Source organism: Theileria orientalis, chromosome 4 (genome assembly GCF_000740895.1).
Source record: "Theileria orientalis strain Shintoku DNA, chromosome 4, complete genome".
Taxonomy (NCBI): domain Eukaryota; phylum Apicomplexa; class Aconoidasida; order Piroplasmida; family Theileriidae; genus Theileria; species Theileria orientalis.
This window is the reverse complement of record NC_025263.1, coordinates 1,097,671-1,122,383: the sequence shown is the minus strand read 5'-3', so window position 1 is coordinate 1,122,383 and position 24,713 is coordinate 1,097,671. Positions and strand designations below refer to the sequence as shown.

The 24,713-nt window shown below is 41.8% G+C and overlaps 11 protein-coding genes across 11 annotated transcripts; 5 read left to right on the top strand and 6 right to left on the bottom strand.

Annotated features, from left to right (window-relative positions):
• Positions 1–23: 23 nt before the first annotated feature.
• On the bottom strand, positions 24–1,367 carry TOT_040000507 (conserved hypothetical protein; the record flags this gene model as incomplete). Its single annotated transcript, XM_009694143.1, has 3 exons — positions 24–93; positions 191–607; positions 658–1,367. 3 exons carry the CDS (start codon positions 1,365–1,367, stop codon positions 24–26), a joined length of 1,197 nt encoding a protein of 398 aa, XP_009692438.1.
• A 618-nt stretch (positions 1,368–1,985) lies between these two features.
• TOT_040000506 (uncharacterized protein) lies at positions 1,986–4,268 on the bottom strand (the record flags this gene model as incomplete). Its single annotated transcript, XM_009694142.1, has 1 exon — positions 1,986–4,268. The coding sequence occupies one exon, from the start codon at positions 4,266–4,268 to the stop codon at positions 1,986–1,988; it is 2,283 nt and encodes a 760-aa protein (XP_009692437.1).
• Positions 4,269–4,482: 214 nt separating this feature from the next.
• TOT_040000505 (hypothetical protein) lies at positions 4,483–5,202 on the top strand (the record flags this gene model as incomplete). Its single annotated transcript, XM_009694141.1, has 2 exons — positions 4,483–4,556; positions 4,740–5,202. 2 exons carry the CDS (start codon positions 4,483–4,485, stop codon positions 5,200–5,202), a joined length of 537 nt encoding a protein of 178 aa, XP_009692436.1.
• A 242-nt stretch (positions 5,203–5,444) lies between these two features.
• TOT_040000504 (DNA-binding chaperone) lies at positions 5,445–8,201 on the bottom strand (the record flags this gene model as incomplete). The annotated part of the gene is made up of 8 exons (XM_009694140.1): positions 5,445–5,588; positions 5,693–6,320; positions 6,527–6,619; positions 6,654–6,743; positions 6,915–7,169; positions 7,339–7,462; positions 7,497–7,997; positions 8,066–8,201. The coding sequence occupies 8 exons, from the start codon at positions 8,199–8,201 to the stop codon at positions 5,445–5,447; spliced, it is 1,971 nt and encodes a 656-aa protein (XP_009692435.1).
• Positions 8,202–9,532: 1,331 nt separating this feature from the next.
• On the bottom strand, positions 9,533–10,234 carry TOT_040000503 (conserved hypothetical protein; the record flags this gene model as incomplete). Its single annotated transcript, XM_009694139.1, has 1 exon — positions 9,533–10,234. The coding sequence occupies one exon, from the start codon at positions 10,232–10,234 to the stop codon at positions 9,533–9,535; it is 702 nt and encodes a 233-aa protein (XP_009692434.1).
• A 657-nt stretch (positions 10,235–10,891) lies between these two features.
• Positions 10,892–11,215, bottom strand: TOT_040000502 (histone H2B; the record flags this gene model as incomplete). Its single annotated transcript, XM_009694138.1, has 1 exon — positions 10,892–11,215. The coding sequence occupies one exon, from the start codon at positions 11,213–11,215 to the stop codon at positions 10,892–10,894; it is 324 nt and encodes a 107-aa protein (XP_009692433.1).
• Positions 11,216–12,078: 863 nt separating this feature from the next.
• TOT_040000501 (conserved hypothetical protein) lies at positions 12,079–14,342 on the top strand (the record flags this gene model as incomplete). Its single annotated transcript, XM_009694137.1, has 2 exons — positions 12,079–12,113; positions 12,296–14,342. The coding sequence occupies 2 exons, from the start codon at positions 12,079–12,081 to the stop codon at positions 14,340–14,342; spliced, it is 2,082 nt and encodes a 693-aa protein (XP_009692432.1).
• Positions 14,343–15,169: 827 nt separating this feature from the next.
• Positions 15,170–19,114, bottom strand: TOT_040000500 (chromosome segregation protein; the record flags this gene model as incomplete). The annotated part of the gene is given in 2 exon segments (XM_009694136.1): positions 15,170–16,681; positions 16,694–19,114. 2 exon segments carry the CDS (start codon positions 19,112–19,114, stop codon positions 15,170–15,172), a joined length of 3,933 nt encoding a protein of 1,310 aa, XP_009692431.1.
• A 744-nt stretch (positions 19,115–19,858) lies between these two features.
• Positions 19,859–20,373, top strand: TOT_040000499 (serine/threonine protein phosphatase 2C; the record flags this gene model as incomplete). Its single annotated transcript, XM_009694135.1, has 2 exons — positions 19,859–19,985; positions 20,015–20,373. The coding sequence occupies 2 exons, from the start codon at positions 19,859–19,861 to the stop codon at positions 20,371–20,373; spliced, it is 486 nt and encodes a 161-aa protein (XP_009692430.1).
• A 2,038-nt stretch (positions 20,374–22,411) lies between these two features.
• Positions 22,412–23,474, top strand: TOT_040000907 (conserved hypothetical protein; the record flags this gene model as incomplete). Its single annotated transcript, XM_009694134.1, has 6 exons — positions 22,412–22,487; positions 22,524–22,617; positions 22,650–22,690; positions 22,729–22,958; positions 22,989–23,158; positions 23,258–23,474. The coding sequence occupies 6 exons, from the start codon at positions 22,412–22,414 to the stop codon at positions 23,472–23,474; spliced, it is 828 nt and encodes a 275-aa protein (XP_009692429.1).
• A 205-nt stretch (positions 23,475–23,679) lies between these two features.
• TOT_040000906 (conserved hypothetical protein) lies at positions 23,680–24,534 on the top strand (the record flags this gene model as incomplete). The annotated part of the gene is made up of 1 exon (XM_009694133.1): positions 23,680–24,534. The coding sequence occupies one exon, from the start codon at positions 23,680–23,682 to the stop codon at positions 24,532–24,534; it is 855 nt and encodes a 284-aa protein (XP_009692428.1).
• Between the last annotated feature and the right edge of the window lie 179 nt (positions 24,535–24,713).

The window sequence follows — 24,713 nt, the reverse complement described above, 5'->3', positions numbered from 1 at the left end:
TTAAAATTGGTGTGTCGTTTCATTTAGTAGCCGGCCATGACCTCATTTTGTGAATTGTCGAAGACAAAAGTGTGTTCGGTCTTCCTCTTCTTCCTAAAGGCGGTTGTTATTAGAGTTTTGAATAACTTATCTAAAGTAGCTGCCTCTAGGGGTTTTGGTAAATAACTGTAACTAGGCTGCGCAAACTTACAATAGGTATCCGACGACTCCAATCAGACCAACGCCGGTCAATCCCAGGGCCGTGATACTGGCAGTCTTGTACTTTCCCTTGGTCCTGTTGACGACCTTTTTAGATAACTCGATCTTGACGTTTGGCTTGTTCTTATCTACGTCGAATCCGAAGTAGCAGCCGTCGTCGGCTTCGAGCATCAAATACCTGTCAAAAGCGCCCTTGACGGCGGGCGAGTCTCCTTCAGGCTCCTCAGTGGTTGTGCTCTTCTTATCGAAGAAGTCATCGTCACTTTCATCGGAGCCTCCCTTGGCAGAACTTCCGGTTTTCTCATCCTCAAAGCCGAGGTCGTCGTCATTGTCGCTTAAATCGGTGAATTGCAAAAGGGTTGCAGCTCCTAAATTGATGTGAAAACATGTTGATTGGTGATTCGGTGTTCTAGTTCACCGGTGGATATTGCGTATCTATGGTAGCTGCACATCTATCACCTTTGGAAACGACGCGCAAACTCTGATGAAAGATATGAAAACGTACCTGAAAGGTTAGCTGCTGGACCAGGACCAGGGGCTGCGCTATCGTCAAGGTCTTCGAAAAATTTGGTGATGTCGAACTCCATTTCGTCCTTTTTGAACTCTAACTTAATTGGGCCCTTGACGGTCTTCAGCTTCAGGTCCTCGGCGGGGGCCTCTATGAGGAACAGGTTCACGGCGTTGGACTTGCAGGCGAAGCCGAAGTTCTTGGCGTCGAACAGCTTGTTGAGCTTCAGAGTAGCCCTGGTCACGGAGCCCTTGCCGGACAGCTTGCCGAGGTCGCTGGTGAAGTGCAACACGCCCTTGTCGGTGTTGTTGGTGAACATGTTGTTCGACTTCTGCACCTGCAGGTGGTTGACGTCCACCTCCTTCTTGTTCCTCACGTTCTTGTAGCCCTCGAACTCCATCACGAGAGCGTTGTTCTGCCTCTTCGTGGAGACCTTGTCCTCAGTCTTGAAAAGCCCCTTGATCTTCTCTATTGTGGTCTTCGGGGAGCCCCTCGAGGGCTTCTCGGGCGCTTCCTCGGGGGCCTCGGGCTCTGTTGCCGGAGAAAAGGCCTTGTCGTTAGATAGAAGGTTTAAAAAACTGTTATTTTTGTGGTTGTTCACGGCCACACACGACCTTGTGCACATATATATTACTACGAGGAACTTATAAAGACCTTTCATTGTATATTTACCCGATTTAAATTAAATTTACACTTTTATGTTAAACTTTTTCTATATATAAATTAAACTGTACTGATCATTTATATTTAAATGATTTGTGCTTGAAACTGGCCTTCCTATACCAAACTGCGCCAAATTAGGGTTAGTTCGGGAGATTTAAACAATCAAAACACTATTCGATTAAACCATAAAATGGTTGTTGTATACGCTATTGTTTTAGAATGATTCCAGTCGTATTCGCGGATTCCACGTCGGACTCCATTTGTGCAGCGAGGTGTATCACCGAATACTTATAGTCCTCGATGTGCGACCAACTCTCGTTATAAATCCACGAAATTACTTTTATTATTTATATTTTTCCCATTTGATTTCAATATTAAGCCTGGATTCCTAATTAATTTTCCTTCCCTCTGCCCACCCACGTTGATCCTAGGATTCCATGATAAAACTAAATCCAAATCCACTGCTATCTGCACAAATAACACTGTTTTGGTGTTTATACGCACATATGTCCTATTTATGGCCACAACATGTACTACACATCATGTATACATACACAGCTGTTCCATATGAACGCAAACACCGTATATGCCACGTATGTGCTATGTTTTACCCACATTATTTGGTGTTCTCCACGTACTGGAGCACCAGCCTCCTCCCGTACAGGTGTACGTTCTTCAGGTTCTCCATCGCTGTCTTCGCGTCGCTCTTCGACATGAACTCCACGAAGCCGAAGCCTCGGTGCGTGTTTCCCGCTGACTTCGGCAGCCTCACCGTCTTCACGTTCGCGTAGTGCTTAAAGAGGTCGCTCAGCTCCTTCTTCGTCGCCTGGAAGGGCAGGTTCTTCACTATGATCACGTCGTTCTCCTCCGTCGGTCCCCCTTCCTTCTTTTTCCTGTGCTTGCTGATCGTCTGCTTATTTTTCGACAGTTCCAGGTTGATCAGTTTTCCTGCTACGACTGTGCCGCATCTCCTCTTTATAGCCTCCTTTGCGTTTTCGATGCTGTCGAACTCTATGAATCCGTATCTTGGCCTGTCCGCTTTACTTTTATCACTTTCGTCCGAGCCCCCTTGTATTGGTCTTATTATCTTCGATATAACGTATCCCTTCAGACTTGCGAAGTGTTTTTCCAGCTCCTCTTCATCCACGCTAGCGTCTATATTACTCACGTATACGCTAACGTGCCCTATTCTATTGTTCTCTTCCTCCTTGGTAAACTCATCTTCATTATCGTCGTCAGGGTCGAGGTTAGTGGCATCGTCGCCTCTGTAGTTTGTGGCATCCTTATCATCACGTGAACGACTAGTGTGTTCCAAGTCCGATTGACCTACATCCTCAGTACCTCCTACCCTGGTTCCACTACTCGTGCTTCTACCATCAACGTGGTCTGACTCCATTCCTTCTCTGGCCTCTTCTATCAATTTTGTGTTTGTTTTTATCGTTGCGCTGTTCGGCAGCAGCTTCTTCGCCACTCTCTGCAGGTATATTGGCAGGCTCTTGTACATCTTGTACGAGAGAGTTCTGAAAGCTCTATCGCACTCGTGCTTGTTGCTGTACTGCACCAGGCCCAGCAGCTTATACGGCGACGTTGCGAACCGCACTATCTGACCGCAGCTTCCGAAGAGCCTTATCAGCTCCCTGTCGTCCGCGTTGTACGGCAGGTTCTTGATCATCAGCGTGTCTTCGTGCAGGTCCTCCTGGTCGTAGTCTCCCGCCTCGTGGTTTACTCCCTGGTCCTCCAGCCACTTCTTCAGCTTGTTAAGTATGTATGACTCCGAGAGCGCCACGTTAACTCCTGCCTCTTCTCCCTTCAATATCTCCTCCGAGCTCACTCCCAGCTCTGCGCTTATCGTTCTTATTGCTGCGTGTATGTCGATGTGCAGTGCGTTCCAGATGTCCTGGTTCCCTATCTCCTCCTTCCTCTTCTTCATCTTAAACTTCGAGTACGTTTCTTCGTTCCTCCTCTTGTTGTGGTACTTTTCGACCCTTGCCGGCCCTTCCTCCTCCTGGTGCTTACTTTTCGCCAGCGCGATTGTTATTATCCTTCCTGAGAAGATCGACTTGTTCTTCTGCTCCACGAAGTTCACTGCGTCTGACTCAAAGCAGAATGTCACGTAGCACATTCCCTTTGTCGCTCTACTTTCCATGCTCGAGGGGTCGCTGTAGTCGTACTTGAGCAACGGTATGTGTATCTGCTCCACCTTCCCAAATGGCTTCACCAGGCTCCTGATCGCCTCCTCGGTCACTGAGTACGGCAGGTTAAATATTACCACTCTATTCATGTCTACTTCCTTCTCGTCACTCACGTGCTCGTTGTCCTTATTTTCCCTACTTTCAAGCTCTTTTCTATTCTTTCGATCTCTCTTTTCCAACTGTTCCATCCTTACGCTCTTTCTTTCAACTCTGCGGTCTATAAAATCCTCGTCTCCCTCCGACTCCTTATTATCCGAGTCTTCTGAGTCGAACTTTATGTGCACTTGCTTTGCGGCTACTCCTGCTTTCCTCGGCATTACTTCCTTTTCCACTACCACCTTGCCTCCTTCCTTTGCCTTCACCTTCTCCACTCCGTTATATATTTCTTCCTTCTTTTCTACTGTTCCCGGGGACTTTGAGTACTCTATGGAGACTTTACACGAGTTAAAATAGGAGTTATCGTAGTGTTTCATAAATTTTGTTGCATCCTTCTCCGATGCGAATCCTACGTAGCAGATCCCTCTAGATACCCTTTTAACTTCCTTGTTCACCTTCTTTTCTTTTGTTAGAAGCTTCAAATCGCACTTTGTTACTCCTATGTCTCTACATTTTTTACTTATGAGCTTATCCAGCAGCTTATTATCAAGGCTGTTAGGAATGTTCTTAATGATCAATCTACTCTTATCTCCGAATGAAACTGTGCTCATTTTAATTATACTACACTTTATTCCAAATAACTTTCCTTTAAAATGATTTTATATAATACTTTTTATTTAAAAATGAGATTTTTAAATTCAATTATAAGATTCTATATAATTTTGTGAATTCTGCGATAATTTATAAATTAAAAATTATTTTAAAAAAGAACAATGATACAATGTATTGAATTCATTCCATAAAAATAAATAATATATATTGAAAATGAAATATGAACTTGAAGATACACCCAATTTAATCAACACTGTTATGATTATTTCATACTTTTGTTTACTGTTGTGATTTAGTAAAATAATCAACATATATTTAAAAAATACTATTTGTCGTTTTGATGGTTTTTTTACTCGGGTTTACTAGTTTGGGAATCTTCGGACTTACTTTATGATTCCAAGATTTTGTTCGCGAATAAGTCCCTTTAAGCGTATTAACAGCAGTTTTTATAATTTTTTTAATGTTTTTAGTATAATTAGCCCTGTGAGTGTATCTAAAGCCCACAACTCTTTATCTTCTTCAGCTCTTAATTTGTCAAGCACTCATTACACACTCAACTCAAGTAGAGCTTTTTCTTCGTTTTCACACAACTTAAACCCATCTTCTTCAAGTGGAGTCTTCACTCATAAACTTCACTGGTTTCTGCCTTGTTTTTATCGCAGCTTTTTCAATCTGCTCAATGTAGTTTCATCACCTTACTGCCTTTCACCCTCCAGGCCCATCAGTACTCTTAAGAGGCGCAAGTTTAAGATTAAGAAGCACAAGAAGAAGAAGCGGATGAAGCGCATGTCCAAGCTGAACGTGATTGTCGTTCGGGCTCCCTCTGACGAGAAACCGCCCTTCCGGTGCCCTGCCAAGGTCAGGAGGATCGTCAAGGAGCGCAGGGCTAGGAACAAGGGCAACCGCACTCTGCGCGCTCCTAGGCAGCGTTAATGTACTATTGACACTAGCATACGTGGTACTCACTCCCACAGCTACGCTTTTAGTTATTTTTACTATCTAATGCATATGTGTTTATACTGAAAGAACATTACGTCCTTAAATTGCTACTACTTCCTGGAGGCGATCGCGGCTTTAATCTACGGTGGAGCATAAATGAGTGCTACTAGTACTACTGATTCTACTGCTGTTGGTATTACCACAGATACTATAATAATGCTACATATGTGGTCTAACTAATACGCATGGTCGAAACTTACCTCCTTGAATCTGGATAGGCACTCCTTGGGCGTTTTCCCCGGGACCTCGGACGCTATCTTTCTCCATCTGACCAGAGGATCGATGTGCGATGGGTACTTCGCTAGCGCCTGTTCGAACGCCTACAGTGTTAATTGGCTAAGGGCGAGACTCGTGCGCTTACCGTCTGCTGCTCCTTTGTCCAGCCTGAGGCTGAGGCTGGGACTTCGACGGCTGCCTCCGTCACGTTCCCGTTGGTCTTGGTCGGGCCGTTGTTCACGGCAGCAGTGCTGTCTCCGTTAATCCCTGCGGCCCTTGTCTCCGAGGCCATGTAACTCGATATGTCTGCGTTCGTTGCCACCAGCTTCGCCATTTCTATGCACTGTCCTGCCGACTTTGTTCTCACGAACTTCGATATCAGGTTCCAGCGTCCCGGCGTTCCCGGCGGGTTTGCTTCTACTGCCTTCGCCAGCCTTCCCAGGTCTCCTGTTGTCCACCCGGATTCTCCTTCTACTTTTACATCTTGCTTTAACTCTGTTTTTTGTGTTTGTTGTTGTGCAGGTGTGAGCTCTGCGTTTGTGTTTTGTCCTGGTGGATCCAACTTTGCTGCTATTGACTCGAATAGTCCTGATAGCTGCTCTGAAATGTCATTTTCCACTTCAAACTCCTTCAGTTGTGTGTCACAGCTCTTAAGTTCCTCGAGGTATTCGCTGTTTGCGCTTCTTGCAAAATCGAACTCCAACTTAATTATTGAATACATTTCCTTCGAATACTTCACTATCTCTCCATATTCAAAGTTCGTCAGTTTATCAAAATTTTTGGCTATTTCCGTGAATTTATCATCCCTCTGGGACACTATTCTAAGTTGTTGTCTCCTACAATATTATTTTAATAAGCCACAAATATTTTACTTGTTATGCTAATTAATATTTTACTTGTTATACTAATTTTTAGTTGCTATGCTAGTGTGAATGTTCTATCAATAACTAATATGTTTTTTCAGTATCTAAATAGCTTGTTTACGTGTATTTACTTATATACTCGCTTAATTATATATCTATTTTTTATATCTATATTTTACAATTTTTTTGCGATTTGTTTTTCATATTTTGTTCTCTCTGCTGCCTGCTGGAGCTCCAATCTCTCCTTTTCCTTCTCAAGCTCAAGTTTTTTCCTAATATTAATCGTTAATTTTCCCTTTTACTTACATTTCTAGCTGTTTCGCTTCTTGAACCTTCTTCAGCCTTTCAAGTTTTTCTAGTCTAAGTCGGTCTTGTCTCCTCTTTAGTCTAGGGTCACTAAATATGAATGTTAGTGTTACCATCATTAACAATGCTTAGATTTTGTACTATAACCAATAATGTGTATGCATATTCTAGTCAATAATGTGTAAGCATATTCTAACAAATATTTTGTATATTTACGGTATCTAACTCTACTGTAACCTATGCACTTGATTTAAGACTTACTATTGCTGCGATAAATCTACCAGTTTTTGTATTCTTAGCTGCTCCTTCTTCACTAGCTTCTTCTGCACCTTCAGGTTTTCTCTTTCCATCCACCGCTTTTCCTCTCTGCTTTCTGCGTCCTCCAGCAGGTGTGGAGCTGCGTGGCTGAATGTTCTCAGTGTTTCGAATGATCGCCAGAACTCGTAAAACTCCTCTACGTACTTGTCGTCGCTTTCGTTGCTTCCCAAAAGCGGCACTGGCTTTACTCTCGACCACCTAAGTTATTGTTGTATTATGCCATTTCAATGGCTATAATTATAGTCAAATCTTGTCAATGGTTATACTTCTAGTCAATTATTGTCAATGGTCATAATTCTATTTAAATCTTGTCATAATTAATGGTTTAATTATATTTCTATTTTTATTCCTAATTCTCGTCTCTTACCTCGAGTTCATCTTAAACACTGGTCCGAACAGTTGGAAGAAGTCCTTTTTCTTCGCTTCTTCGTTCGTTGGTATGTACTCGTCAAATGGCAGGTTTGAATCGTACTCCAGTCTCATATCCGGGTCTAAACCGGAATTTCAGCCTTATGTGTAACTTACCGCTGAGAATTGTGAACGCATCTTGCAGTAGTAGAAACATGTCGCTCTTCTGCTCCCTCGTGAGCGAGGAGACTCTGTACTTCTTCTCGTAATCCTTCAGGTCATCTGGCACGTTCTGGTTGTTGCTCTTGTCCGGGTGCAGCAGCAGTACCAGCTTCCTGTAGTTTGCCTTGATCTTCGAAGTCTCGTCAGAGTCCGTGCAGTTCAGCAGTTCGTATGCACACGTGTTCTTTGAGATGAAATTCCTCACCAGTCCCAGCGTTTTTATGCTCTTGAACTTCTTCTCCTTCTTCTTCGACACGGTCTCGTCTCCCGTCTCCGATTCTGACAACGTTTCGAAGTCGCTTAGCATTATCCTGCTCCATGCCAGCTTATGGGCGTAGATGAAACTTGCGACTTCGTACTTTTGGCAGTAGTTTGAGAAGTTTTTGACTTTTTCCAGGTCCAGTTCCGAGATTCCGAACTCCGCCTTCCTCGTGTTCAGGTCCACTTCAAAAATATCTACAAATTCAATTAATGGATGCGGAAAATATTTATTATCTCCTCCAGTCGGTAAAAAATTTGAATACCTTCAAAAGCGATTCTTGCGTTCCATTCTCTCAATATGAAAAAGACGAATCCAGCTGGTTCAACTCTCTTTGTTTTTTTTGAGGATTTGGGAACAACCTTCTTTTCTTCGTTGTAACTGTGGTTACAGAGACGCATTTTGCGATCGAATAAGTTAATGGTATGTGACTATAATTATCATTTCTAAAATATATATTGGCTACCGAATGAAATTTTATAAATTCTGTCATCCATACTGGGTAGCACGACAACAAAGAATCCAGGCTGTTTTCACTTAGAAATAATTTTAGTGTTGCTTACACATATTTAAATAATCTTTCATTTATATTCCGAAGATTAAATTACAATTATATTATCTGATTATATGTAAATCATGAACGAATTTGTCCAAAATTGCGAATTCGTCGCTTCGTCTGAACTTCATTTGTTGTGTGTTTTATTGACTCTTAAATATCGATTTTGAATTAGTTTTTTATAATGTTTCCGATGAATTGTCAGGTTTTATGAGCTCTACGTCCACGTACATGTTACACTTTCCCCGAACACTGAAGTTTGCCCAGAAGTGATCCATTGGAAAATCGTCGTCAAAAACGTTTTCGAAAGTTATCACTTTCGTTTCGTTTTTGTTTAACGAGAACTCCCGTTTCATTCCTTCGGCCTTCGGTTCAAACACTCCGTTGCTTTGGAAGCTGCTCGGGAGAGACAAATTCAGAACAACATCGACTTTACACGGACCTTTAACGCTGCCGTGTACCCCGTGTCCGGTCAACTTTAGCACTACGTCTTTATACAGTTCTCTTTGCAGCTCTGTTACAGATCCGTTCATTAAAAACTGGACCACCCTATAGATGGTTGTGGTTGTGCTTGTTGTCTGCGGAAAATCTAGATCTATTCTTGTTTTATGCAAACCTTTAGGTTTTACCGTATTTACGAACTCGTTTGCCATGTTATCATCGAAAATGACGATTTTTCTCCTGCTCAATCCTGTGAAGGAGAACATTTGAGTAATATCAGAATTTGTGCTATGTAATGTGCTTTCTAACTTGCTGGAATTTACTGTATAATTTAAAAAGATAAATAGCGCCCAAAATATGGCGAGTGTGTGGGCTAGAAAATTCATTTTGGAGATTTATATATTGAGTAACACAAGAATTCAAAAATGGCTGGCGATGGTCTAATTGGTTAAATATTGAGTCTATGAATAGGTATACATTTTAGTATGCTGTACAAAAAACCAATTTGTGAATTAAATGGATAAAATGTGTAAATCAACTCCATAGATGGGGAATTGATGTATTTGTTGAATAAGGTGACGTGAGAGTAAAATATTAAAAAGGTAAGTGGCTTATAAATTATATTAAATTTTTAATATAAGAAGTTTATAAGCCAACATTCTCCAAACAGTGTGTTTCTCATATAGCATTTACTGGCTGTTTGAGTTTATTGAGTTGTTCTACTGCTTGTATTCGTCAAGCAGCAGGACTAACCGCTTGGCCTTGACCTCCTGTAGCTTGGGTTCTGGCATCTGGTCCGTCCTTATCCCCGTATAGGCTACTGTTCTGAGGTTTAAGCAGATCCACTTCAAGGTATTTAGAACACTTCCCCTTGATTTCAAAATTGACCCAGAATAGATCCATTTTTAAGAATCCGCTGTCGAGCACGTCTTCAAATACGAACGTGGTTGATTCATTGTTTTTCAACGTAACCTCCTTCTGAAATATCTTGTAGACGTTAGTTAACACATTGTCCGTTGCTCCAATGGTACCTGGCGGACTTAGAGTTACAATGATGGTATTTGTGCATTCTTGAGCTTGTTCGTAGGGGACCTTTGCAGTCAATTTAAGAGATACATTTTTATATGTTTTTTTCTGAATGTAATCAATGTGACCCACTGCTAAACACTGTACTATTCTATATCTGGAATCAGTGTTGTTACTAGGTGTCCCCTCTGGAAAATCTAAATCCAAAACGGTCCTTTGTAATCCTGTAGGCTTATCTTCTAGAACCGCTCTGGCATCTCCTTCGTTTAATTGTATCTCTTTTAGCTTAGATTGGTCATCAAAATATGTGAATAATTTGGTTAACTCAGTGGTCGCATCGGTATTCGTTTTAATAATATTAATTGCGATAATGTATAATAAAATTTTTTTGCCGATGATTCTGGAATTCATATTGCATTCGTCATCTTAAATGAAAATAAATACAAATATTTACGGTACATACATGTGTTACATACACACTTGTTATTCTGAACATATTTTGTGTATGAAACGGGTGTATATAGTCACAAGATCAACTTATTAGATATGTATTAAATAATTAATAAGAAGTGTAATTCCGAATGTTATTTAAGATAACTGATTATGATACCCTACATATGTGTAGACAAAATAAACTGAGTAGCCTTTTAAATATTCTCTTTCTCTTATAATAAGTGTAAATTATATATATTCATCCATTTTTACTCCTTATTCTTGTTCATTGTGTGTTTTTATTCATTATGTGTGTGTATTCAACATCTATTCATCAATATATCAATTATTTTTCATATTTGTGATTCCATAGATTCAATCATTTATTTATATTCCTTATATGATTATATTAATTCATGTTTATTCATAATTTGTTATGACAAATACCTTATACTAGAAAAATTAGTACAAACATAGGACATCGTGTATAAAGTGTAAATAATTACATTAGTAAAGTGTATTGAGAAAAAATTTACTACTGTTATTAAAATGATTTTCGGCTTCTAGTGAAGCCTTATTAGCATATTCGCCGCTATAAATTATATCGATTGTTTACATTGACTTGGATATTTTTGCTTAATGGTGTTTGCCTGTGAACTTAGTTACGGCCTTTGTTCCCTCAGAAACGGCATGTTTTGCCAATTCACCGGGAAGTACGAGCCTGACGGCTGTTTGTACTTCTCTTGAGCTGAGGGTTTCCTTCTTGTTGTACTTGCAAAGTTTACCAGCCTCGGTTGCAAGTTTCTCGAAGGTGTCAGTAACGAATGAGTTCAATACCAACATTGACTTTTTGGAAACTCCTGTGTCTGGGTGGACCTGTTTGAGCACCTTGAAGATGTAGGTGCTGTAGGTCTCTGAGCGGGCCTTCTTCTTTCCCTTGTGCACACGCTTCTTTACCATCTTGATCTAAAAATATGTATTAGTTAGTGGTTTTTTAAGTGAAATAGTGTATATAATCTGAGATCTAGCCATGTAATTGTGGGTCGCAAAAATATTGCGTATCTACTATAAATAGCTAAGAGCAAGCGTAGATAATAAAAAATAATATAGCAAAAATTATAAAGACGTTAAGATCAAAGTGTCAGCTATTTTAGAAAATGATAAGCATGTGATATCTAAAATCCGATATCACACACAAAATCAAATGATGTTTCACCAAAATCTAGCTAGTATTTGATATAAAAATAGTAATAGATGAATAAAATAAACTTACATATTCTGAATACTACGATATAGAAAAATATCAAGTGATTTATATTATGTTGATTCGTTGGGCGGATTTATTTGGGGCTAACGAGACACACTTGAGTCCCCATCGAAATGGTAAATAAGGCCTTACCGCCTTGAAATATACAGTATAACTGATACATTTAGGTGAAAAGTGCTTAGATCGAGCTATCTGTTGATATATTACACCCCTAGGCTAAGATTAAATACACACACATACACAGCTGCACATATTTTTTTTATGATTTTATTTATTTTTAAGTATGTATATTAAATTTTCTTTCAGTTTCTTGGTTTATTCCTTATATCTATATCTCCTTAGTGCTTATTTATTAATTGTGCAACATTGCAGCAATCTCAATATTGAATTAGATTCCTAACATAAATGTATCTATATTTCATATTTCTTCTCATATATATTCTTTATTGAATATTGCATATGTTCATAAATTAAATAGCGGTGTGAGAGATAAATACAAAATGCCTTTGATAAGTAATATTTAAAAAATATTAAATATATGCCTAGTATAAATAGAATGGATAATCTCAGCTTTGAATTTAAAAATAAAAGGTAACAATTATTAATATATATTAACTATGTGTTGGATTCTATTGGAGTTGTCCATTTTGATTCTATGGATTAATCAACTGATATCTTACACAGAGTCATACACATTCATTTTAATATATATTATTTTTTAAGCATTTGACTTAAATATGAATATAAATTTGTAAACTAATACTTGGTTCTAGATCTCTGAGTGGGAATCACGAAGTGCAATCTGGTGCCGACAATCCGAATGAAAATAACGATAACGGCTACACATCAGGATCTTTTTGTGATAATAATGAAGATTCTGTTAAAATAAACACGGAAGGAGGCCAAACTTCGTTCCATGGTGAATTAGAAAGCGTAACAGGCTCAAATGATAACGAATTCAAATTCATTGAACTTGAAACGTACAGAATCATAATTACAAAGGTGTATAAAATATTTTCTTCAGAAAATTACGATAAATTTGATAGCCCTTTTGAAAAATTAGAAGGTAGTGATTCCAAGGATAATGACGGAGACTCATCCGTTGCAAGTTCAAAATCTGAAAAGTCTATTGATTCACTTAGAGTAAATTTAGATTCTCAAATTTCATTGAACAGCGCCACTGTTGGTGATAATTCTATTGGTAGTGGAAGAATGGAATCATATAAAACTACGAACACTTCTGTAGAATCTGATGTTGATAAATCTCCTTTAATAAAGGTGGAGCCCACTTTCAAGTATAACACAAAAGGAACAGACTATTCTGATGTGCTGAGCACCAAGGTCGAGGGACCAGCTGATTGTACTGTATATAATCAGGACTCGACTCCTAGTAGGAGTCTCGAAGTCAATTCAGATAATCCTCACGGCAGTGCCAATGAGAGCATGGATGATGTAGCTTCTGATAATTCAGTTACAGGATACAGTGATATTTACTTTAATGAAGTTAAATCTACAGACGGTAAAGTGGGATATAAGATAGTCAAATTAAAAGGTGATGAGGAAGTGAATTATGGATCTGATGCTGGAGACCAAGATGTGGTTGGGATTAGTGAGTACACGCCAAACAATGATGGAGGCACTGATCACCGGAGTGGGTTCGATAACATTTCGAAGAAAGATTTGGATGAAGGTTTTGATGTGCCAGACTATAGTCCAACGCACAAAACATACAACTACATTCCGACGCCTGACTGCCATGATGATGCTGGCGTCTGTGGTGGCGAGCTGACGAACTTGATTAGGGGCACCGGGAGACTACACGGATTTAAAATAAACAACAGGGGAGTGAACGTGCCGCTCTTCCTCAATGTCGGAACCAGAGAAAGCGTGTACTCAGGCCAGGCGTTCGTATCTAATACGAAGATCGGCCTGTTTAAAATCTCGGTCGTGGAGCCCATTGAGCCCAAGGTTAACCTGGCGAGCAAGATAGTTAACCTTGTTGGACTGAACAACTATAGGGAAAACTCGTGCAGGTGCACCAATCTGACTGCGGCGCTGGCTCTGAAGAAGGCAATTCCAGTCACTGGAGAGGTCGTGAACAACGTGTTCAACAGGTTGGAGGGCTATAAGCCCATGCCCTGGATAAACCCGCTAAAGTCGTACGTGTATGAGCAGTTGGACAACGTTACTAGGACCGTTAACAGCATTGAGACTCCGGAGGTAGTTGTGTGCGACTTCCACAAAAACCTGTTCAGCCACAGGGTGGACAGGACAAGGTTCGGAAAGGATTTATTTTGCCAGCTGAAGTACATAAGCACCATTGGCATGGAAGTCCCGGTAAGGGTTGATAAAAACGGGTTTACGAGTGGTTCAAACGTCTCCTCGTTCTTTAACGGGTTCCATGAGCAGCTTTTGTGCGTCGGCGACACGAGTCGCCTGGGCAAGCTTGACCTGCACAACAACCACAAGTTCACATTCATAATCAGGCGTGTGAAGGGCAGCAGGTACGGAAAGAACTTTACCATCTTAAACACAACGAGCGGTCAGCACCTTTGTCTGGACATGCTTACCCACGAGCTAAGGTTTGAGGAGGAGTGCAAGTTTTCAAAGTACCTGGTTCCTGCCATATTTAAGATCATTCCGCTGCCCGACATCATTGAAGCCGTTTCGAAGAACGTTTTCGACTGCTTTTCGCCAGTGGGATCCCACTGTCCAGATGCTAGCTTATCTTCAGGCGAGGAATTGGACCTTCCTGGAGATAAAATGGTAAGGTACCCGACGTGTATGTCGACCACCGATCAGTACGTTAACATTGCTTAATGGGCATTGTCGATTGTGTGTGCCGAGTTTCATGATTTCATTATCGCAATTGGTCCTTTATTTGATGTCGTCGTTGTTGTTATTCGGAGGACCTTGAAGAATTTGTAATTCTGACCTTGTTTGTGTTGCGAGTATGCACCTTTTAAATTTTATTCTTTATTTTAAAGTTCCTTTTTGCAAAATGTGTAAAATAATGTGTTATTCGTATAACTTCCATTTTCAGTCTGCAGACATATATAATAACTTACAATTTAAGTACTGAATGATTCCGTCTGTGTGTGTGTATATGGGTGTTAACCCAGTGCCACTGCCCGATGTGTGATAATTATCACCATATGCCGGTTTACTGCCACCACATGTGTATAGTGTGATGCTAAACCTGTAATAATAATCATTAGACTATTCATTAGTACATATTTAGTTCCTTAGACTATATGATTGTTTGTACTACTATATATATATATAGTATATATGTATCATTATTCTCATGTATATATGTGTGTTTATATGGTACACACACCCCCATACTAATACACACATGTATGTCTATATACATATATGTATACGTTAGTACCATGATAAACATAACATATTCACAACCATTCTAACCGTCAGCTATTTAAACTCTGCCAATAGACAACTGTGTTCCAACTCATTTTTGGTGGTTCTTGTGGCACGAACCACTCTGTGGTGTGAAGTTGTACACGCCTTTTCCCCATAAGTCAGGCCCATTGTAACTATGTAACCGCACATCATGTAGTAACACATATACTAAGCAACAACGTGCACTGCTCTGCTGAATACCATGTACGCGTGTATGCATATTTTTATTTCTTTTTACTTTTCTTCCTCGTGTGGTGCACTTCGCCGTTTTGGCTACTTCCGTGGTTTACACCCCGCGCGTCGTTCAAACCATTCCGGTCGTGCTCCGAAACTCCGTCTGCACCCCCAGTCTCGAGCGTGTTGGTCGCCCCGTTCGTCAGGACTGCGTTGCTGGCGGCTCCTCCGGCCGCCGCCGAGCTCGTGTGGCGCGATATCACCGAGTGGCCGTTCAGGAACTTCACCTTGAAGAGCGTGTTCGCGTTGCTGAACATGCCCTCCTTGAGGCTGATGATGATGAACTGCGAGTACTGGAACTGCTGCTTCACCATCTTGCCGATGTTCTGCGTGTGGCTCAGGTCCAGCGCCGCGTCGATCTCGTCGAGGATGTAGACCGGCGCCGGCTTCACCTTCAGCATCGCGAGGATCAGAGACAGGGCCAGCAGCGACCGCTGACCCCCTGACAGCTCCGAGAGCGAGTTTTTCCACACGTTGTTGAAGCATATTTTCATCAGGATCCCCGAGTTGATGTCCTTGCTGTCCGCGGGCACCAGCTTGCACGTCGCATTGTTGAGCAGGAGCGAGAATATTTTTGCGAAGTGGTCGTTGACCTTCGTGAATATCTCGTTAATGCTCTGCTGCTTCTTCCTGTCCAGCTGCTCTATTGTCTTTTCTATCTTGTTCCTGTCGTTCTGCACCTTGCTCATCTTATTGATCAGGTCGTTGTACTCGTGCTGGATGTTGTCGTACATCTGCTGCGCCTTCTGGTTTATTCTTCTGCTCAGCTTCTCCTTCAGTTTTTGCAGGCGCTCCAGCTTCGCGTTAACGTGCGCCAGGTCCCTCTTCACGTTGCCCTGCTCTCTCCTGCTCGAGTCTCTGCTCGTCTCCCTTCTTGAGCTGTCCTTAAGCGAGTCTCTTCTCGAGTTGCTTCTGCTTCCCTCCCCCTGGTTACTGTCACTTCTCGCCATGCCCATCGTCGGTCCTTCTCTACTCGTCTCCTTTCCTGGGTCCAGCCTTCCTGACCCGTCCGGTGCCGACTCTCCTGTGTTCTCGTTCCTGCTCGACCTTGAGGACTCTCTGTTCGAGCTCGTCGTTCTGTGGCTGTCCATGATGCTCGTTCTACTCGACAGGTGCGCGCCTTCTAACAGCTCCGGGTCCGGCGAGACCACGTACGGGTTCTCGATTTCCAGCTTCGCCATCTTAACCTGGTACTCGTTGATGTCCTTTTCGCACGTCTCCAGGTCATACTCCAGCTGCTTTATCGACAGGTTCATCTCATCCACGCTCGAGGCCAGCTTTTCCTTATCCTTAATCGTCTTTTCTATTACGCTCTGCACGCTGCTCAGGTTACTGTTTTCTCCCTCGAGCTCCTTCTTCAGTTTCTTCAGCTCTTCTTCTTTTTGCTTTATTTCCTCTTCTTGGCTCATCTTCATTTCCTCCAGCGACTGCTTCTGCATCTTCTTATTTTCCAGCTCCTGCTTGTTCGAGTTTATTTGGTGCTCCAGCGTGCTCTTTTTCAGCTGCTGGTCTACGTTCTGCTCCTTCAGCAGCTCCAGCTGGACACTTGCCTTCTTCAGACTCTCCTTTATCAGCTTAATCTTTCCCTCCAGGTCTCCCTCGTTACTCTTCGACAGACTTGCCAGCTCCTGCTCGTACTGCTCTCTCTTCTCCCTCAGCTCACTCATTCTGCTCATCTTCGTCTCCAGCTGCGCCTTACTGCTGTTGATTCTCTCCAGCACTGTGTAGTACTCTCCTCCCTTCAGCCTCATCTGCAGACTCAACAGGTCTGAGGTGCACAACTCGTGCTTACTCTTCAGGTCGTATAGTTCATCCGTCATACTCTTACACTGTGCCAGCTGGTCATTCAGCTTCGACACCTCTCTGTCTGCTTCCTCTAACTCTCTCTGGGCGCTCCTCAACATCGACACTGTCTTCAGCGTCTCGTTGAGGTACTTGTTCCCTCCTCCTGACATCGTTCCTGACGTGTCGTACCTGTCTCCCTGCAGCGTCGCCGTTGCGAACCTCTTTCTGAGCTCCTTCGAGTACGCTATGCTCTTCGCGTCGCTGTCCTTGTTGCAGAAGACGCAGTTTCCGCTCACGTACTGCGCCAGCTTCCTGAACTTTTCTTCGTACTCGAACACTTCCCAGTAGCCCAGCACTCTCCTCTCATCTTCCTTTCCCACGCTCAAAGTTGCCTTTATCTGCCTCAGGTCCTCCTCCGTCAGCAGGTAGTTAACCTTGATGTCTTCCAGCGGCACTATCGTCACCTTCTTGCTGCTGCTTGCGAAGTTATTCAGCTTGAACAGGCTCTTCGCGTGCTTCGAGTTCATTGCCACCAGGTAACTCAGCTTATAGCCCACCAACACGTGTATTGGCACTGAGTAGCTAATTCCTAGCTCATTCAGGCCCAATACGTCGAAGATCTGCCCGTGGTACCCGGTCGCATCTCCTACCGTCTTCACCTGCACTCTGTGCTTCTTCAGTTCCTGCTCGTTCATGCACAGCTCCTGCTCCAGCCTCTCTCTCTTCTCCCTCATCTTCCGCAGTTTTCCCTGCAGATCCGCCACCACGTCTCCCTGGCCGTGCTCTGCCAGCTGCTTGTTTATTTGTTGTATTCTTCTCCCCAGTTGCGATTTCCTCTCGTTGATCTCCTCCATCTTCGCGTCGTAGCTACTCTTCGACTCGTTGTACTCCTTCAATTTCAACTCATTCTTCCTTATCTCCTGCTCCAGGTGCGCCACTACTCTTTCCGAGTTCTCCAATTCCGATATGCACGACGACAGCTTCGACTTAAGCTGACTCATCTGGCCCACCTTCCCTCCTGTATTCGCCAACTGCTGTAGTTCCTTCAGCTTCTTTCTATCCAATTCCACCTTTTTTGCGAACTCGTTGAATGCGTCCACTTGTCCAAACTCGCTCAAACTTGCTGTGTGCGTTTCTATCTCCTTCGACGTCTCCTCCATTGCGTCCAACAACTCCTTGTAGTCCTTTTCCGTGATTTTCTTGTTACTTTTCAGCTTCGATATTGCTTTATTCACTGTATCTACTCTCAAGTTGTACGCTTCCACTTGTTTCTGTGTCGAACTCAATGTCTTCTGCTCCTGTTCCAGCTTCTCACTCATACTTTTGATCAGCTGATCCATGTCCTTCACTGACTTCAGGTTATTTTCCATTTCATCCTTTTTACTCCTGTAACTTTCCTCCAACTTCTCCATCGACTCCTTGTAATAGCTGTATTGCAGGTACGCCTGTATTTTCTTCAAGCGGTCGTACTCGTCCTTAACGTTACTGTACTTCAGGAAATCATCCTTGTCGCTCTTCAGCTTCTGCATCATTGGCGATATATCGTCCTTTATGATTTTTTCTATCTCCTGCATCTTCTCGTCCTTCCTCTTTATCAACCTCAGTGCCACTGTCTTCTTGTTTTCGTATATTCTCGTTCCGCTTGCTTCCTCTATCAGCTCCAGCAACTCCTTCGGCTTCATGTTTACCACTTTCGTTACTCTTCCCTGCATTATAAGGAACCTTGCGTTGTTTATGTTCATTCTTGCTGTGTTGTAGAAGTCGAAAATGTTCTTCGGCGTCGCAGGGTGGTTGTTTATAAAGTACCTATTTTTTCCTCCTATTGCTATTTGACGCGTTATTGTTATTTCCTTCATTGTGTTGTACGGGTGCATAAGTGGCGAGTTCGGCTGGTTATTGTTTATGATTATGGTCACTGATGCTCTCGTTATACCAGCTTGCCCCTGCTTATAGATCAGTTCGTCTAACTTCGTCGCTCTCACTGTCGACAGGTCTGAAATTCCAAACACGAAGCACAGGCTATCCAAAACATTCGACTTCCCACTCCCGTTCAACCCCGTGACGGCATTAAAGTGTGGATCTAGAGGACCTATTACTGTTCTTGTGGAGTAGCTTTTGAACCCATCCAGTATCACATATTCAATATACATTTTTAACTACATTTAGCATATCTAAACTGAAGATGTGTAAATGACAACAGTTGTTTTTTTAATTGTAAAGAATTCCGGATCACACTCGGAATAAAAATGTGTAACTTTGACTTGAAAATGGCTAAAATATCCCAAATTTTAACTACATGAATCAAATCGATATATTCAATCAAGAGAACTCAAATTGTGCAAATCTAATCACTTCGGCATTTACACATTTATCTATCAATTGCAGCTACTCAATGTAAATAATTTTCAATGTGAGAAATTTCAACATTTTCATAAACAATATTAGATTTGTTATTAATTGCGATATAAAATAAATAGAATTTTAATTCAAATAATTTATGATTTAACACTAAATTGTCATATAATATTTTACAATCCAAATTAAGTTAATTGGAACAACACAATAATAGGTTTTCAACGACATTAAGGGTGTAAACAAACATACAATTTACAATAATTAAACCGCAACATAAACCTGATGTGTTATTAAAAATAACATACTGATAAAATAGAAAAAAAATTAATTCAGTTTTAGCGGGATTTAACACTACTTTACAATAAGAACCTATTATTTTCGGATGGGGCTGTGTCACCAAATCATATCAGTTTTAATTTGTTGTTTTGTAGTTTATCTGAAATCAAGATAAATATTTGTTGTTTTTGTTTATTAATAATTGTAACCCGGTATTAAAAAAACTAATCAACCCACTTAACACATCCTCACAATATTGTCTAATGGATATGACTTTTAATTCGACTTCAAACGCCCAAACTTCATTGGTTCAACCCACAATCCAAATCACCCACCCAGTAGATTATGAGGATTACGGCACTTTTGCGGTTTCGGCCCACACAGAAATAGGTACTGGTACAATGTAATATGTTTTTTAGGAAGTCGCAAAACACAGGAGGATAGACTAATCATTGTACCAAAAATGAACCCGGAAAAATACGACATTTCATTCTTTGGCGTTTTTGATGGCACCGTAGGAGATTTCTCCTCAGACACAATCCAGAAGATTATAATCAAGCACCTCACGGAATCACCTCAGTGGGAAAAGCTGATTAACGCGCTGGAAAACGGAGGAGATATTGTAACCTGCGCATACGATGCCATGTTTAGAATGTATAAGTCAGCAGACGAGGAGCTGCTCGGACTGTGCGCACGCTTCTCACACGACTACGCCTCGAGCACAAGCGTGACAGTACTGATGGTCAACCAGTACATCGTAGTGGGACACCTGGTATGAAACAAATATGATAACTGCTTGATTGGAAACGTATACACCGGTTACTAATAACATTTGTAGGGGGACAGCAGAGTGGCTCTCTGCTCGAGCGAGGAGGGCATGCTGTCCTGTAAGTATTTGACGCACGACCACAAGCCTAACAACCCGGAGGAAAAGTTGAGAATAATTGTAAGAAATAGATAGATATTAGTGCAATAAAGGCAACAATAAAACCATGTTTAGTCGTCCGGTGGCTCAGTAGAGTTCCTGTGCAGTCACTCAAACAACCCCTTCATCAGAGGAGGAGACTTCACGCTGAGAAAGGCAAGAGGGGAGCAGCCAATGCAACTGCAGTACTCGAGAGCATTCGGGGTATCTTTGACAGCAAATATAAATGCACTTTAGGGCAAGGACCTGAAAAAGTACGGACTCAGCAGTGACCCGGACATCACGATCTTTGAGAGGAAGGAGAAGCACAAGTGCATCATCCTGGCATCAGACGGCCTCTGGGACATTAAAACGTGCGAGGATGCGTTCAAGACCCTGTTCCAGGGCCACCAGCAGGGTAAGTCTCTACGAAATCACAGATATAGCCAACTAGATACTTCTAGATACAAATAGATACGGCAACATAAACTTAGGTATCTCTAGGTAGTTAAACAAGTCCCAGTAGAGATAGATTTTAATGTATGGAAGTGCAAATAAACATATAGGCTTAAATCCGTCAAAGTACCTTATTGAGTCGGCGCTGAACCAACAAAGGTCAAAGGCAAAAAACTCGGATAACATCACAGCTATTTCAATCTTCCTGAAAGATCAGAAATCAACGGTGAGCTAAGGCACCAAACTGTATAATAAATCAAAGCCGGGATTGTAATAAATTGTGAATGTCAACAGCTCAAAGAGCCTGAATGTGTTGATTTTAGCGACGAACATCAAGGCACAAGCAACACGCTAAAATAAAATGTTGTAATAAAGGATGTTGTAACGAAAAGTTACCTTGAAGTAAAGACCTTCAGTACCGAGTATTAAAAGTCTCCACCCAATGAAAACACAGAAGACAAACGAAAAATTGGATGGAAACGTCACAAGGAAACAATCTCAGTTGCTTCTTGAAAAAAATGATTTATTATAAGGCAGAATTACCTGTGAGGTAACCACGGCCAGTCACAAACAATTCTGCAATGTATTTATACCTGTATATACACATCGTAATAATAGTACGTTTTACACAGTCTGCATAGATAGAATACGTTAGTTATGGGATGAATAGTAGTTACACGCGTTGTAGAGCACCGACACCAGAATAACGACGTTTAGGCGCTAAAAGTGCAGATACTAGGGAAAGCGGACTCGATTAAAACAAATTTACAATTTCTACCGAGCAGTTTAGCACTGTACCCCTTGGATTTCCAGGTAAACGCTGTTGTGTGTACAACGTCACGCAGGACATTTGGCAATCATCAGAACCAGTGCCAGTGGACATAAACTACTCAGTACCGTAAGTAACTGCGATTTTAAAGCAAATCAGGGCGTTTGGGGCTAGGGACCTGGCGAAAAAATTGCAGCAGCTCAGGAGGAGCACAGGTAACCATACAGGAGTTTTTAACAAATCAATTTTCAGAAATACTAAAGGAAAAGGTAACGAGTACACGTATTTAAATTAATGTTTGAGCGATTTAAAGGCCGTATCGACTACATGTCTCTGGAATGTGCACAGTCAGCGTGATTCTGTATACTTTAATTGTCTAGTGTGTATTTGCACATTTTAGAGAAAATTGTAGCAGCGGATGCCGTTTTTACCAATAAATAAAAAGCATAGCATAATTGACAAATTAGGTTGAAGAACGGGATAAACAGGAGCGACTTAGTAAAAATCTTGAAGCTAAGGCCGATTCAGTGTTATCGCTTCTGAGGGATAGAATTAGATACGCACACAGAATAGATTGACACTGGAGAAGGTGCCACGTTTTGAGTGAAGGCGATTGCTATAAGCGAACATATACACACAGTTTGGGAAACAGCCAATATAACTCTATTTCACACACTAACAGTAAAGATGAGCTTGGACGTGCATAACTTATCTCCAAAACAGCTGACTCAGCTTAACAAGTCACTCGCCAAGTATAAAGAAAGTAGGTTCACCTTACTCTAATAAGAATTCGCCTTAGATTCTCTTCTGAAGCTACACAACCTGCAAAGAGTCAACCACAACTTGATAATTGAAAACACCAAGTTGAGGCAGACCTTGAAATATGGATCCAAGTAAGTCCACGGAGTGTAAAAAGGTGTTTTAGGGACAAGGAGGCGTTCTCGTTAGGAAGCAAAGACTTTAACGGTACTAACTTAATCCGATTATAGTTTAATTTGTTGTAGGCCAGAACAAATCGAGGACCATGGATGTCACCGTGGAAACCGGTAATGATTACACAGCCACGCTCTACTTTAAGTGCCTGCTAAGTCCTTCAGAGGTGAGCGACTACTTCAACTGCGACTTCTCGGAGCTGCAATACAAGGTTGTCCTTGTCGAGTGGAACAACGAAGTGGTCGAAAACGCGTCCACCCTGCTGACGAAGCAAAGTCAGCTGAAACTGAAGATGCTGCAGGTACTTTATCACAAAAAACACCAATTTCAGGACGGCATTCGGTACCTGGTGGCAGTACACCTGTGTGGAAACGACAAGAAACTATCGGGGCAGACTGAGTTTGTGTACGACCAAAAGAAGGCGGACAGGAAGCCGCCGGATTCCTTCAATCTCACGAGGCTGGAATCCAGGTTAAAGCCCGTTGTTGAGAAATCACTGGAGTCAAAGTACCAGGAATACGCGGATAGGAAAGCTGCGGCTGAAGCGCAGCAGAAGAAGAGGCAGACTGAGGTGGACGAACAGGCGCTGAACACGAAGAGAACTGAGTACGTGTTGAACCTGCAGGTGGACGACGACGACTACTTAACCTGCAAATTCACGGAAGATGAGCAGGTGGATAAAGTCGTGGAGTATTTCATGGAGAGGAACAAAATAAAGGGGTTTCTGAGGGACAGTCTGGTCCAATGTGTAGCAGACCTTAAATCGTCTGGCAACACGATCAAGACTGTGGATATCAGCGATATCATCCCAGTTTGAGCTCTGTAAAATGTTAAGCTCCATAATATATGAAATATTTAGTGAATGTGAGCTATAAATAAAATTTCTTTTACACCCTAATGTCGTTAATGGGGGTGTGGACAATCCATTAGTAATTTATTGATTTTTAAATAGAGAATAGCATGGCAATGGAAGAATAGTTTGGATTTTAGTATGTTGATTTATTGTGTAGTTAAATTTGAGTATGAGACCGATTCAGTTTTTCAATAATGGCCTTAAACCATTGGTGACACATCTAAATTGCCAAAAAAGGTTCATCAATACTAATTATGGAATATCGATTGGCGGAATAATAGAATATAGACAGACAAATATGTTCAATGGGCCACTTGCTGTTTTAAAATTTGGTTACTCCAAAGGACACCTCACTTTGAACCCTAGGTGTTTTTCAACACTCACGAAAGTCGAAGATTCAGTGACTGGAGAAGGACTCTACAGCCAGGCCGCGAAACCCCTCGAACAGTTTAAAGTGAATCCCACGGTGACCACGTATGCCGATGGGCTCAAATCGTGTAGAATATTTGATAACCCGAACATAATTAGCGTGAGAAGAGAGGGAAGGGAAACAGTTTTCGATAAACTGTACAGATATTTGGACATAGGAGGCTTTTTTACAATGCTGAATAGCAGGAAGGCGCACCTGCTGAGAATCTCGCCAGAAGGAAGAATAAGTTTAATGTGCTACACAGAGTTTGAAAGGAGACAGGGGCTCTTGATCAAGGCTGTCGTATCGCTGCTGATGCTCTACATGTACGCCTGCTACGTGAACCACAAACTGCACATATTCGACAGGCACCCGAGTCCGGAGCTGCCGACCTTCGAGTTCACAGGGAACAGGACGAAGGACTTCACGTGGCACGGCAGCCTCCCCTTCCAGTACCCGAAGGGCAGGTGCAAGGACTGCAGGTGGCTGGAGCTGGAGTGCAAGAAGAAGTGCTTCGACGAGCTGCTGGAGCAGGGCCACGGGTTCATCATCCAGAACCCAATGCAGATACCGAGGAGGAAACTCATGCCGAGTCCATTCCCGCCAGCAGAGTAGCTCTCCATGTTTCGAAACTCTGTTCACAATTTTAGTCACTCTTGAGTAAATATAAAGAAATAAATTATATATTTGGAATTTGGCTTTAAAGATGGGTGAAACCATCATACACATTACCGCTTAAGTTGATATTTTGAATTCATATATATTAAATAGTATACGGAATATGAATAGGAGTA